Source organism: Capricornis sumatraensis, chromosome X (genome assembly GCF_032405125.1).
Source record: "Capricornis sumatraensis isolate serow.1 chromosome X, serow.2, whole genome shotgun sequence".
Lineage (NCBI taxonomy): Eukaryota > Metazoa > Chordata > Mammalia > Artiodactyla > Bovidae > Capricornis > Capricornis sumatraensis.
In genome coordinates this window covers 19,054,083-19,069,750 of record NC_091092.1, presented here as the reverse complement: position 1 = coordinate 19,069,750, position 15,668 = coordinate 19,054,083, and the positions used below count along the sequence as shown (strand labels likewise).

Below are 15,668 nucleotides of genomic sequence, written 5' to 3'. Positions count from 1 at the left end.
GGTGTGACTTGGGAATCAGGAATTCTTTCATGTTCCCTGGATGATTCTGATACTGAGCCAAGTTTGAGGGAGCATCTCTCTAATATGATGAAAGTGGGGAGTAGGGGGCACATATGCCAAAGCACAGACCGGAGCGATTTTGCTTAATGTAGGAAACAAATCATCAACCCTAAGTCTCCTAGCTTGACATGTAGAGTTGGCTCTGAGGTTAGACCCACCTGTGGGACCCTGGAAATCAGGCCTTCTCTGGGAGTGGGCCATGAGCTGGCGGTAAACTAGGAGAGCAATTATGAAGGTAGACTTCCTTCCAGCCATCCCAGATGCCTGACTTGTTCTCTTCTTTTCCCAGTTTGTGGCCCAGCCCAATTGCCAACAGTTGCTTGCCACTCTGTGGTACGACGGCTTCCCTGGATGGCGGCGGAAACACTGGGTCGTCAAGCTTCTGACGTGCATGACCATTGGGTTCCTGTTTCCCATGCTGTCTATTGCTTATCTCATCTCACCCAGGAGCAACCTTGGGCTGTTCATCAAGAAACCTTTCATCAAGTTTATCTGCCACACAGCATCATATCTGACCTTCCTCTTCATGCTTCTCCTGGCTTCTCAGCACATCGTCAGGACAGACCTCCATGTACAGGGACCTCCCCCAACTGTCGTGGAGTGGATGATACTGCCTTGGGTTCTCGGTGAGTCACAGGGACCAGAAGCTATGGCCAGACTGCCTGCTAGTCTTGTCTAAAGAAACTACTGGAATTGGCAGTTGGACTGGCCCTGAACTAAGGCACCTTCCCTCTGTGCAGTGGGATAGTTGTTGGGAATCTCAGAAACATGGTTCCTTCCCCCACCCCAGGCCTGGGTTGCTTGCTGTCACAGGGTTTGCCATGAGATTGGCAGTGTACCCAGGGCTTGTTTCAACTAACCTAACTTCATCAATGACAAGGAAGTTGTCTATCAGTGGGTTTAGAGGGAAAGCCAAGTGTTAGGACAGGCTCAGGTAGGCTGGGCAGGGCAAGTGCTGAACAGTCTATTTGATGCCTTCTTTCCCATTACTGGGGTTGAGGGGATGCCACCCAAATCTGCTGCTTTCCTATGACTATGCTAAATGATCCCTATACTTATCCAAGGTCCACATCCTATTTGGATCCTGATTTCACAACCAGGAGGGAAACCTAGGAAATTCACACAATTCATGGTAAAAAAGCAGCCTTCACCAGAAGTCTCCAGGCATAATTACATTGCATTGGACCCTCCAGTGCATCACCACCCTCCAGGTCCTTGATACTTAAACTGAGGTCCCCAAACCAGCAATGTCAGCATCAACTTGTTAAACATACAGGTTTGTGAGTCTCACTCAGGGTCTGTGAAATCAGAATCTACATAATCCCCATGTAATTCACATGTATTTTAACGCAGGGGTCCCCAACCTATAGGATCTAATGCCTGATGATCTGAGATGGAACTGATGTAATAAATAATAGAAATCAAGTACAAAATAAATGTAATGCACTTGAATCATCCCAAAACCATCTCTCACCCCACCCCACCGCCATCCTGGACTGTGGAGAAATTGTCTTCCACAAAACTGGTCCCTGTTGCCAAAAAGTTTGGGAACCGCTGTTTTAAAGTCTGAGATGTACTACCTTAGACCACAGTCACTCCTTTTACTGCTTTCCACATACTAAAGCAAAAGAAACATCTATTAATATGTCATCAGGCAGAATTCCGTGAAACCTACACACAATGAGAGGAGATAAGAGAAAGGAGGATTCTAAATTATTCTGATCCCCATTGCCTAGCTTCAGCCCCAACATCCAGTGCTTTGGACCATGGCCTGCTTGCACAACTCAAAACTCATTGAGAAGTTTTCCCTCTCTGACATATGTAGTGGAAACTAAGGACTATATGGGATAATAGTGATACTTCGTTCAGTTCAGTCACTCAGTCATGTCCAACTCTTTGCAACCCCATGAATTGCAGCACGCCAGGCCTCCCTGTCCATCACCAACTCCCGGAGTTCACTCAAACTCATGTCCATCGAGTCGGTGATGCCATCCAGCCATCTCATCCTCTGTCATCCCCTTCTCCTCCTGCACCCAATCCCTCCCAGCATCAGAGTCTTTTCCAATGAGTCAACTCTTCACATCAGGTAGCCAAAGTATTGAAGTTTCAGCTTCAGCATCAGTCCTTCCAAAGAACACCCAGGACTGGTCTCCTTTCGGATGGACTGGTTGGATCTCCTTATAGTCCAAGGGATTCTCAAGAGTCTTCTCCAACACCACAGTTCAAAAACATCAATTCTTTGGCACTCAGCTTTCTTCGCAGTCCAACTCTGACAACCATACATGACTACTGGAAAAACCACAGCCTTAACTAGATGGACCTTTGCTGGCAAAGTAATGTTTCTGCTTTTTAATATGCTCTCTAGGTTGGTCATAACTTTCCTTCCAAGGAGTAACCATCTTTTAATTTCATGGCTGCAATCACCATCTGCAGTGATTTTGGAGCCCCCAAATATAAAGTCTGACAATACTTTCACTGTTTCCCCCTCTATTTCCCATGAAGTGATGGGACCAGATGCCATGATTTTAGTTTTCTGAATGTTGAGCTTTAAGCCAACTTTTTCGCTCTCCTCTTTCACTTTCATCAAGAGGCTTTTTAGCTCCTCTTCGCTTCCTGCCATAAGGGTGGTGTCATCTGCATATCTGAGGTTATTGATATTTCTCCAGGCAATCTTGACTCCAGCTTGTGCTTCTTCCAGCCCAGTGTTTCTCATGATGTACTCTGCATATAAGTTAAATAAGCAGGGTGACAATATACAGCCTTGACGTACTCCTTTTCCTATTTGGAACCAGTCTGTTGTTCCATGTCCAGTGCTAACTGTTGCTTCCTGACCTGCATATAGGTTTCTCAAGAGGCAGGTCTGGTGGTCTGGTATTCCCATGTCTTTCAGAATTTTCCACAGTTTATTGTGATCCACACAGTCAAAGGCTTTGGCATAGTCAATAAAGCAGAAATAGATGTTTTTCTGGAACTCTCTTGCTTTTTCCATGATCCAGCAGATGTTGGCAATTTGATCTCTGGTTCCCCTGCCTTTTCTAAAACCAGCTTGAACATCAGGAAGTTCACGGTTCACATATTGCTAAAGCCTGACTTGGAGAATTTTGAGCATTACTTTACTAGCATGTGAGATGAGTGCAATTGTGCAGTAGTTTGAGCATTCTTTGGCATTGCCTTTCTTTGGGATTAGAATGAAAACTGATCTTTTCCAGTCCTGTGGCCACTACTGAGTTTTCCAAATTTGCTGGCATATTGAGTGTAGCACTTTCACAGCATCATCTTCCAGGATTTGAAATAGCTCCACTGGAATTCCATCACCTCCACTAGCTTTGTTCATAGTGATGCTTTCTAAGGCCCACTTGACTTCACATTCCAGGATGTCTGGCTCTAGGTGAGTGATCACAGCATCGTGATTATCTTGGTCATGAAGATCTTTTTTGTACAGTTTTTTGTGTATTCTTGCCACCTCTTCTTAATATCTTCTGCTTCTGTTAGGTCCATACAATTTCTGTCCTTTATCGAGCCTATCTTTGCATGAAGTGTTCCCTTGGTATCTCTAATTTTCTTGAAGAGATCTCTAGTTTTTCCCATTCTGTTGTTTTCCTCTATTATCTTTGCATTGATCTCTCAGGAAAGCTTTCTTATCTCTCTTTGCTATTCTTTGAAACTCTGCATTCAGATGCTTATATCTTTCTTTTTCTCCTTTGCTTTCACTTCTCTTCTTTTCACAGCTATTTGTAAGGCCTCCTCAGACAGCCATTTTGCTTTTTTGCATTTCTTTCCATGGAGATGATCTTGATCCCTGTCTCCTGTACAATGTCACGAACCTCCGCCCTTAGTTCATCAGGCACTCTATCAGATCTAGTCCCTTAAATCTATTTCTCGCTTCCACTGTATTGGTCCAGTGGAGAAGGGAATGGCAAACCACTTCAGTATTCTTGCCTTGAGAGCCCCATGAACAGTATGAAAAGGCAAAATGATAGGATACTGAAAGAGGAACTCCCCAGGTCAGTAGGTGCCCAACACGCTACTGGAGATCAGTGGAGAAATAACTCCAGATAGTATGAAGGGATGGAGCCAAAGCAAAAACAATACCCAGTTGTGGATGTGACTGGTGATAGAAGCAAGGTCCAGTGCTGTAAACAGCAATATTGCATAGGAACCTGGAATGTTAGATCCATGAATCAAGGCAAATTGCCAGTAATCAAACAGGAGATGGCAAGAGTGAACGTCGACATTCTAGGAATCAGCAAACTAAAATGAACTGGAATGGGTGAATTTAATTCAGATGACCATTAGATCTACTACTCTGGGCAGGAATCCCTTAGAAGAAATGGAATAGCCATCATGGTCAACAAAAGAGTCCAAAATGCAGTACTTGGATGCAATCTCAAAAACAACAGAATGGTCTCTGTTCGTTTCCAAGGCAAACCATTCAATATCACAGTAATCCAAGTCTATGCCCCAACCAGTAACACTGAAGAAGCTGAAGTTGAACAGTCTGATGCTGTGAAGCAATAAACCTTTTGCCTCCATTTTTCAGGTTTCATTTGGGGGGAGATAAAGGAAATGTGGGATGGTGGATTTACTGAATACATCCATGACTGGTGGAACCTGATGGATTTTGCAATGAACTCACTCTACCTGGCAACTATTTCCTTGAAGATTGTAGCCTATGTCAAGGTAACTTGGACTATTTGCTATGTTTCTTAATCATTTGTTTACAGTAAGCTTTAGCTATGGGAGCACAGAGTTTAGGGGGCAAGTGCTAAAGACCATCAATGCATATGGAAAGGTACCATAAAATAGACATTTTTTTCAGTGGCTTGTAATCAGTGTCGACCTAACCAGACAATGGAGAATGGAACAATTTGCAAATGAATTCTTAGCTTCTTCAACTCTGACAGTAAAAGGTCTGAAGCTGCTCACCCACTCAGTCAGTGTTTACATCCTCTCTACAGTATCCTTGCCAAGAAGATAGCCCACTGATGTTTGCATGAGGCAGAGATAAAACATTCACTGAATTTCCAAAAGCCTCTCTCAACTCTTGTCACTTCATTAAAAAGTGCTACTTTATATTTTTCTAATATTATTCTTCCTGTGACACATCCATTAGTAATCCTTCCTCATCATGGGGTCAAACAGAACAAAGATGTTCCTTCTCCATAAAGTGCTTCAGATATGAAGTAATCTCTCCCTAGCTTGCTGAGCTGCCTCTTCTCAAAGCCAAATATTCACACTTCCCTCAAGTGTTCTTCATAGGATTGATAGCAGAACCCTAGAAACTTCACTGTGTGAGACATAGATTTTTAATAGTCTTTGCCTCCTGCATCACTTCCATCACCGGGATGATCGTTCAAGCTGCTATGAATCCACCGTTTTGAGTATCACCCATTCTATGTCTCTACCAATCCAGATAACACACACACACACACACACACCACTTTGATGTTTTTTCCTGCATAATGTACAGCCTGCATTATCCTGATAAATAGCTTCATGTCCAGCACCTCACGCTGGATAATCACAGGCTCTGAGTTCAGGTTTGGTGCTCATTAGATACTGGAATGGCTGCACTGCCTCTACCCTGAAGTGAACTTCTCCAGCATGAGGAAAAGCTGACAACTCCATCTCCAAGACTGTCTAGTCAGTCATGCTTTTTGGCATGAAATCCCACATGAAGGAGTTTTAGAATGGGAATATGGCTGTCCCCCAAATCGCCAACAACTTAGTTTATTTTTACATCTCTAATATGCATATTGCATAAATTTTAAGACCTTGGGAGTTAGTTACATGGAGCATGAATATTGAATGCAGTCCTAAAACATTTCTGAAAGAAGCTGAAGACTATGCTTATACTTTGTGGTGATCATTCAACACATACTTACAACTTCCTTACAAGAAAAAGCTGGTAAGGAAAATGTTTGGATCTCTGGTTAATGTGCCTGGATGAATTCCATGTCATTCTGGCACTCAGCTGACTAAGTAACACTGTTTGCCAAAAAAAACAAAAAATCTTCCTTTGGAAGTGGTATTTATATACTAGAGGGACAATACATTATCAGTCTAGAAACTGGTGAGTTCTGCTTAAACAGGAAAGTGTAGAATAAATGATCAAATGATTAACCCTTGGGGATGTGAAATTGTGTCAACAGATGCCCAACATTAGTTAATCACATACCCTGTCCACCTTCACTGGCAAGCCTTCCAAGGACTAGATACTTCCTCATCATAGAGCATAAGGATAAATCAGCTCACTAAGCTGAGTAAATGCCCCTCAACTGATAAATACTTAACTCAAAAAAAGACATTTGCCAAGAAGTCAGAGCCCTTCACAACAAAGAAGAATTTACAAATAAGAGATGCCACATGCAGACTGAATTTACAATGAGAAATTGTCAGTGAGCAGTCGGGTTCACTCGTGCAGGAAGGCACATCAGTCTGAAATGAACTCCACCAAGTAGGCTAAGCCAACTTCTATAAGTAAAGACGTAGGGCTGGTCCCAGGCCCTTTTAAAAATTTCAGATCATCATTGCACTGAGACAGTATGACACACCATGACAGAAACTGGCCTTGGGAAGATCCTTTATTAGAGTGAAAAACTAGTCAACTATATGTATATATACACTCTACCTCACATGGCCTACATCACTAAGAAGCAAAAGGCACATACCAAAGTACTCAAAAGGAACAAACATACCTCATATTAGCCCTTAGTGCCCCCAAGATAACACTAAAAATGGAGAGTAATTGTCTTTTTGTCTTCTAGGATAGCACCACCTAGATTTATCCCAGCACTCCCTTACTCCATATGTACAGACTAAACTGAACTTTGATACCCATTGAGTTATGACCCTTTCTCCAGCCAGTGCTTGGATGAAAACACACCTCCTCATCTTTGTTACTATTCGGTACCCACATTTGGCCAACCCTTTTCATATTCTGCTTTTGAGTTCACACCCTTTTAATAGGCATAGCGGCCAATTTTCAAGCAACATTCTATCTCCAAGAATATAACAAAAATCATTTGTCTCTCAATATCACTCTCTGAAGAGTCAGGAAACCCAAAGGTAATCCCTGCTCTGATATTTATGAGCTGGATTACCACAGGCCATCCTTCTACCTCTAGGAGCTTCAGACACAGCCTCTGAAAAATAAGATGGAACTAGATCAATGGGTTTCAACCTTTTAATTTTTTCCCATGGAACCACATCTTAAAGTTAAAACTTATGCAGGATTTCAATGTACTAAGGAGCTCAAAGGAATAAATTTGGATTGAGAAATGACTCTTCCTAGCCTCCTCTCTGGTTTCCACAGTGACCACCAGATGCTTCTATTGAACCCTCAGGCTTGAAGGAACACAATTTGATTTGAAAACCACTTGTGGTCAGTCAGGCCTCAGCAAACTGGGCTGCCAGCCAAGCTGGGGCCACTGTTTGTTTACATATTGTCTGTTATTATAGTTCTAGAAGGGACTTCCCTGGTGCTTAGTCGCTCAGTTGTGTCTGACTCTTTTGTGACCCCATGGACTGTAGCCTGCCAGGTTCCTCTGTCCGTGGGATTGCCCAGGCAAGAATCCCAGAGTGGGTTGCCATTTCCTTCTCTAGGGGATCTTCCCAACCTAGAGATCAAACCTGGGTCTCCTGCATTGCAGGTAGATTCTTTACCCTCTGAGCCACCAGTCCATTGGCTAAGATTCCATGCTTCCAACACAGGGGGCCATGGTTTGATCCCTGAGCCAGGAACTAGATCTCATGTGCTATAACTAAGACCTGGTACAGCAAAATAAATAAATGTATAGTTCTAGAAGACAAAGTTAAGTAGTTTTCACAGTAACCATATAGCCCACAAAGCCAAAAATATATACTATCTGGCCCTTGACAAAAAATGTTTGCTGACCTCTATGCTAAATGAGCTCCAAGTTTACTCTCTGCTATCATATTCTATAGTATTTTTCTCTAAAAGTACATACACAAAGCATAGATTTTCCATGAGAATCATCTTTCACACTTGTGACTGTTCCGCGATCCAAACTCGTGGACAGTATACTTCCCTGTGGTTATGGGTGTGACTGTGGAGTGAGAAAACCCTAAATGATGAGCTATGCATGTTCCAGTTGAAATCCTAGTTTTAAATGTAGGTCTGCTTTGTTATCAACAAAGAATCAGCATCATTCACATAGACCTCCAAATAAGTAAAGGCCTATCTAATAAATGCACTGTGATATCAACTATTACAGAAGTTAACATTTCATAGAAATAGTGCTATACTGAGTGTTTAGAGGCCTGAGTTTTAGTCCTGGCTCTGCTACCAAGTTGCTGTGTGACCTTAAGCAGCTCCCTCTGCCTCTCTGGATTTCAGTTCCTCCACTTGTAAAATAGGCATAACAATGTCCACCTCTCACAACTATGCAGCAAATGTTTCCTTTGGATACAGAAATGGAGAGATACAAGATTTGGCCCAAAGTGTATAAAACCAATTGGCCATCTCAAGTCTATTTGAAATAGAAGCACACATGTGGCAAGTTTTCTCCAAACTCCTCTGACAGTGAGGAATATTGGATACACACAAATGATTTTAATAACACCAGTTTCCTCAGTTGTTGGAAGTGAGGCACATTTTAGAAATGCTAACAATATAATTTGGCCCCCAAAGCAACATTTTCTCAGGAAAGTTGTTTACATTTAGTCCTGAGAAATTGTGATATTTAGATGAGCGTTCAAAGCAATATGCTTCAGATTGTATTCCAGGCAAAATCTACTTCTGTCTTGGGGAAGGTAAAAAGCAATTTCTTGTATTTCCATAACATCTCTCCGTATGGAGTACACAGACTTTCACATATGGGTACATAATCAGACATGTGCAGTGGGTAGGAGTAGATATTATCCTCATTTTCTGGTGAAATGAGAGAAAGAGGGGCAGTTTTAAGTGACAAAGGCTAAATTGGAGCTCAGTCTCACAACGAAGCCATCTCTCCATAAGATGACTTCCAATGTTTTAGGAGCTGAAAGCTCAGGAAATACTGGAACATGGGCAGCCAACCCCAGAAATCCTGGCTCCTCCTCCTCGTTCAGCCCCCTGGTCCATCGTTTGTGCTAAAGGAACATTCCAACTTGTAAGACTATCAAAGCAACAATAAAATACATCCATACACCACTTGGTGAGCAGCACTAAATTCATTGCCTTGGAGACTGACATGCCATTTGTAATCGCATGGGGGAAAAGACTATCGGCAGAAAACTCTGAATAATGACCTAAGGATGCTCAATCAGCCCCAAACTGCAATCAGCAGGGAAGTCAAGGTGAACACTGCACACTGAGGAGGCTGAACCTACCCCATGTCCTTCAGTAACTGCAAGTTGTGCGTGGTGCTTAGCACAAAACAGGGGCTTGGGCAGCAAAGCTGGTTTGCAATCTCATTAGGAAGCAGAGTACTTTGGCCCCATAACCTTAGGCACACCTGTGGCTCTGTTCTCAGGCCACTCCCCAACAATCTGGTCAACTCACACTTCGAAAATATCTGTTGATAAACCACAGATTGTCACTCCAGATGATTGCTCTGAAATTCATGTTTCTACATCTATGCGCTGAGTATATATTTGGATAGGAGTGGAAGGAAGAGCGTTATTAGCATCATGTATTGATTGGGTGGGGGAAAAAAGACCCGTAGTGCCAATCACGAGGGCCTGTTGTATAAATGAATGCTTGATGCTTAGTTTGATGTATTTATTTGGGTGCAGAAGGGAGGAAAGAGGGGAAAGTTTTCCAAATGCTCGCTGTACCTCTCATATTGTGCACTTGTTGTTTCTTTCAGTATAATGGTTCCCGTCCAAGGGAAGAATGGGAAATGTGGCACCCGACCCTGATTGCAGAAGCTCTCTTTGCGATATCCAACATTTTAAGTTCGTTGCGTCTCATATCCCTGTTCACAGCCAACTCCCACTTAGGGCCTCTGCAGATCTCTTTGGGGCGCATGTTGCTCGATATCCTCAAATTCCTCTTTATCTACTGCCTGGTACTGCTGGCTTTTGCCAATGGATTGAACCAGCTTTACTTTTATTATGAGACCAGAGCAATCGATGAGCCCAACAACTGCAAGGGGATCCGATGCGAGAAACAGAACAATGCCTTCTCCACGTAAGACTCCCCACTCTCCTCTTCTGCCTTTTGTCTGCTTTCTCTTTCTTTGCCCTATTTTCAGTCCATATATTTGCCACTGCCCCTTGACAGTGCATGCAGAGCACACTTATTGATCACTCTAGGAGACTAGGAGAGGAAGTAGAGTTAGGTGACGAAGGAAAGAGACAAACACATATGGGCTCCGAGGAACTCATCTAAAGAGTACCTTCCAAATTATTTTGGTCATATCTAATATTTTTAAAGGAATTCATGAAAATGAAAGTGTTAGTCACTTAGTCGAGTCTGACTCTTTGTGACCCCCATGAACTGTAGCCCGCCAGTCTCCTCTGTCCATGGAATTCTCTAGGCAAGAATACTGGAGTGGGCTGCCATGTCCTCTCCAGGAGTTCTGGCTGGGTTTCCTGCACTGCAGGCAGATTCTTTGGCATCTCAGTCACCAGGGAAGCCCTGAGAAATTTATGGGAAGAGGGTAAATAATCCCTCACTCCAAAAAGCACCGCTAACCAAGGAAATGAAAGAGCAAGGCTATACTTCTCAACAGGTAATTACCAAAGCTAATGCAACTGTTCTGAATCAAGAACAAAGGAAAAGGAAGGGTGCAAATATACTTGAATGCATCTTGTGATACTGTGATTTATGATAAGAAATATGTATTTGTTCTTTGTCCCCATTTCTGGCACAGAACTTCTAACACCCTTGGTATTTCCTAAGCGATGAGAACCACAAAGGTGTCTTTGGTTGTGTTAACAAAGTGACTTTTGGACCTTACCTAGGATGGGGGCCAGTTATCCCCATGTGATTAGAGGGTTGGAACTTTGAATCTCACCCCTCAACCTTCCTTTCAGGGAGGGGAGAAGGACTGGAAATTGATTTCAATCACCAATGGCTAAGTATAGGAGTTGCGGATTCAATCCCTGGGTTGGGAAGATCCCCTAGAGGAGAGCATGGCAACCCACTCCTGCATTCTTGCCTGGAGGGCACAGAATTCCTGGCAAGTTACAGTCCATAGGGTCACAAAGATTCAGACATGACTGAAGTGACTTAGCATACATGCACACACAGATGGCTAATGATATAATCAACTGTGACTGAGTAATGGGGGCTTCCCAGGTGGCACTAGTGGTAAAGAAGCTACCTGCCAATACAGGAGATGTAAGAGATGTGGGTTCAATCTCTTGGTTGTGAAGATACCTTGGAGGAGGGCATGACAACAATATTCTTGCCTGAAGAATCCCATGGACAGACGAGCCTGGCAGGCTATGATCCATGGGGTCGCAAAGAGTCAGACACAACTGAAGCAACTTCACATGACTGTGTAATGAGCCTTCCATAAAAACCCAAAAGGACAGGGTTTGGAGAGCCTCCAGGTTGGTGAGCATGTGGAAATTTGGGGAGAGTGGGTGATCAGAGAATACAGGGAAGCTTGCCCCCCATACCTTACCCTATGCATATTCTATCTGGCTGTTCCTGAGTTGTATCTTTTTATAATAGACCAGTAATCTAGTCATTTCAATGTTTCTCTGAGTTTTATCAGGCACTCTAGCAAATTAATCAAACCCAAGGAGAGGATTGTGGGGAGCTCCACCTACAGCCAGCTGGTCAGAAGAATGAGGGACATCTGGGAAAACCAGAAGGGGAGCAGTCTTGTGGGACTGAGCTCTTAATCCGTGGAATCTGGTGTTATTCCCCAGGAGTGTCAGAACTGACTGAGCTGGCTTGTAGGACACCCAACTGGTGTCGAAGAATTGGTAGTATGAGGGCAAAATATCTCCTCATTCCCACAGATGGGAATTGAGATGGGAATTTAGTTAAGGACCCCTTAGGTGGTGTCAGAGAAATGGGATTTGCTCGAACAGCCCTGGCTCATGGAAACATGGGGTTTGGGGAGAGAAAATATTAATAACTAAAAGGGCAGGTGGATGGTGAATTTTTTATTCCTAGATGGAGAGGAAACAGGCAAAAAGTAAGATGAGAGTCAGCTCAACTTCTGGGGTTACTTTAAGGTTTCAGATGTACCAAGGCACCAAGCAGTGATTGGAAATATCTCCTATTCCCACTCGGGACACAGAAGACAAGTAATGACCCTCTGTCCACCAGTCCTCTGCCTCCGGTATGGAACCCCAGTGCCATTTCTTTATAAACTCAACACCTACTTCTCTAGGACCTTTAAGCCTCCAGAATGGCTTTTATTTTCTGACAAATCACTGTTAGGGGAAGCAGACAAGAGAAAGAAAATAAGCATATGTTAGGAAACGTGTTAGTTTCTAGGAGCAGCCCTGTGCTTATGCCAGACTCAGTGCCCTACACCTTGTCTATCTCTAGCCCCTGTTCTGGAAAGTGCCAGTCACCTGGTAATCATAGTCATGACCAAAAGGTCAGGAGGGATTCCTAGATATTAAGTTAAGATACAATGTTCCCCCTTAACTCTATAAACTAGAGCAGATCAATGGACTCAGACATTCTAGAAATGTGTTAAATAACAAAGGCCAAGGCGGGGAAAAGATTTCTGCTTGGCCCCAAGTTGTACCAATAGAGAAAGGGAAAAAACAATGCTATGTAGCCAACCGTTATAATTGATCTCTAGCAACATTTCCTAAAATGGATGACAAATAACCATTCACATTCATGGAGATGTGAATAGACATGAAAGCAAGATTTCTGATTGTGTGAGGTTTGGAAATGCTAGGAAGAATTTAAATGAAAAGTGAAAGTGTTTGTTGCCCAGTTGTGTTGATTCTTTGTGACCCCATGGACTGTAGCCCACGAGGCGCCTCTGTCCATGGAATTCCCCAGGCAAGAATACTAGAGTGGGTTGCCATTCCCTTCTCCAGGGCATCTTCCCAACCCAGGGATCAAACCCAGGTCTCCCACATTACAGGCAGATGTTTTACCTTCTAAGCCACCAGGAAAGCCCCTAGGACAAATTTAAGAAGGGCTTAAGCCAGCGCAGGGCTTCTCAGAGACTTCCCATTGTGAATCTACAGTAAACGGAGAGGTTTCCCCAGATCTATTTACCAGCATGTTGTTCCGGTGAACACAGTCTGGAAAACTGGCTTGTCCTGTCACCCATTTTCCAGCACCCACCCCCTCCACTAGGCCACACTCCCTGCTTCTCCTCCCAGAACTCAGGGCAAAATCGTGGATGGGGAAACCAGACTTATGTGAAAGGGAAAAAAGAAGCCAAAATGGGATGACAAACAGATAGCGCCATTTTGGTGAAGCCAACCAAAAGTGGACAAAGGCAACTGGTCACCTCTCTAGTGCCTCTTGACTAGGAACTGCTTCCTCTCCTGCATTACTCTAGAGATACAACTCACATCACCCTGTTTTCAATACAAAGAACAATCTTATAGTGGCTTGAGCACCAGGAAATGGTATCTGTTCCCATCAAAGCTTTTGACAGAGTTGCACATGTGAATGCAAGGCACATTCCAGGAGGCTAGGTCCCTGCCAATTACCTTCTCATGGGAACTCTGCTGAGGAAGTTTATGAAATGTCTCCTTATAAGTCAGTAGTGATGATTAACACCCCTGTTGCCAACTGACATTTTATTCCCATCACTTGCCCAGCAGGGATGATTGACAAGAATGGACAACTATCGTACACAAAATTATATCTTGGGTGTCAGGTATGAAGAAGTATTGTCATGCTGGGACCAAAGCAGTGGTAATGTTACCTCAACCTCCCTTCTAGGTGTTGGTTTTTTCCTCCACAGAGCTCTGACTTCTGTTTTCCTTTAAATGCCTCAACTCAGGCATTTATAATAACTGCTAAAATACATGCTACTTAGACTGTCATGAAGACTCCATTTTTAGAGAAGGGGAAAAGGGAGCCTGTGAATAGACCTGATGTAAACTATGGCATCTGCTTGTTGTCACCCTTTTCCTTCTGATTCTCTAGAGATGTTATTGTTATTCTTCAGCTTAAAAAAGAAAAGAACTTTCCTGGGTGCACAATTTAGGGGGACCTTGTTGTCTTTGGTGACAACTGCCTGACAGTACAGTTGGTGGTTTGAGTTCAGTATTGAATACTGGGGGTACCTGGCCTTCATCCACTGTTGAGAGCAATTGGGAAGGTACCCTCTGAGGGCATGGGACTTGGGAGAGAAACAGGGCGGAAGTGGCAAGAAGCTGATTTGGTGGTCCTCTTGTCCTTGTGAGGTCCCGGCCCTCAACTCTGGATGCCTCCTGAACATAGTTGGCTGTTCCACACTGTTACACAGGCCTTTCAAACACAATGTTCACAGATAAATTCCTTAGCTCTATGTCCCCACAACAAACCCATCTCCCTTTTAACTCCTCATCTCATTAAAGGATACTAGATAGACTCCTAGGAGCCATCTTGGACCCTTCTGTCTCTCTTAAGCAACACATCCTGTCTCACACTCAGTTTTGTCTACTTCCTAAATATCTCTTCAATCCATTCTCTGTATAGACACACACACACACACACACACACACACACACACACAATACTGTCTTCTTTCAGGCCTACATCATCTCTCCCCCAAACTGCTACGCATTTAATTGGTCCTCCTGCCTCCAGTCTTGTGTCCCCTCAAACAATTTCCCACCTGCTACACAGAAGTCTCTAAGTGCCAGTCTTATCTCGTCACCTTCTGGTCTCTTACCCGCCTGGTATCAGTATCCTCTCCAGTGTAAAATTCACCTCTTTCCTATAATGCACAGGGCCCTGGAATCTGGATCCCACCTCTCCAGCCTTTCATTCCTCTCCTCCATAGTCAACATCTTGCTCTTCCCAACTTCAGGAGAGCATCTTGGTCCTACAGTCCTTTGTACTTCGCACACCATCCTCTTTGCCTGGAATGTCCATCCCTGTCTGGCCAGCCTGGACAACTCTCCCTGCCCCTTCAAGTGTCTGTCAAAGCCTGACCTGCTCTTTTAAGCCTGTTCTTACCCATTTCGACCCCACTCTCAGTTACAGGCTCCTTCTGTGTTTCCCATGGCATTCTAAGGACATCTCCATTTTATAAGGTAACATAATAATAAAGGTAATAGTAATAATAATTTTTCCAGTGGTCATGTATGGATATGAGAGTTGGACTATAAAGAAAGCTGAGTGTCAAAGAATTGATGCTTTTGAACTGTGGTGCTGGAGAAGACTCTTGAGAGTCCCTTGGACAGCAAAGAGATCCAACCAGTCCATTCTAAAGGAGATCAGTCCTGGGTGTTCATTGGAAGGACTGATGTTGAAGGTGAAACTCCAACACTTTGGCCACCTGATGTGAAGAGCTGACTCATTTGAAAAGACCCTGATGCTGGGAAAGATTGAGGGCAGGAGGAGAAGGGGACAAGAGAGGATGAGATGGTTGGATGGCATCACCGACTTGATGGACATGGGTTTGGATGGACTCCACAAGTTGGTGATGGACAGGGAGGCCTGGCGTGTGGCGGTTCAGGGGATCGCAAAGAGTCAGACATGACTGAGCGACTGAACTGAACTGAATAAT

General features: G+C 43.7%; 1 protein-coding gene across 1 annotated transcript in view; it reads left to right on the top strand.

The window, feature by feature from the left end:
• TRPC5 (transient receptor potential cation channel subfamily C member 5) overlaps positions 1–15,668 on the top strand; it is a 179,491-nt gene that overhangs the window by 120,623 nt on the left and 43,200 nt on the right. The window contains exons 3-5 of the mRNA XM_068962371.1: positions 350–686; positions 4,601–4,740; positions 9,873–10,195. Coding sequence (XP_068818472.1) covers positions 350–686; positions 4,601–4,740; positions 9,873–10,195 — 800 coding nt within the window. The remainder of the gene's footprint in view (positions 1–349; positions 687–4,600; positions 4,741–9,872; positions 10,196–15,668) is intronic.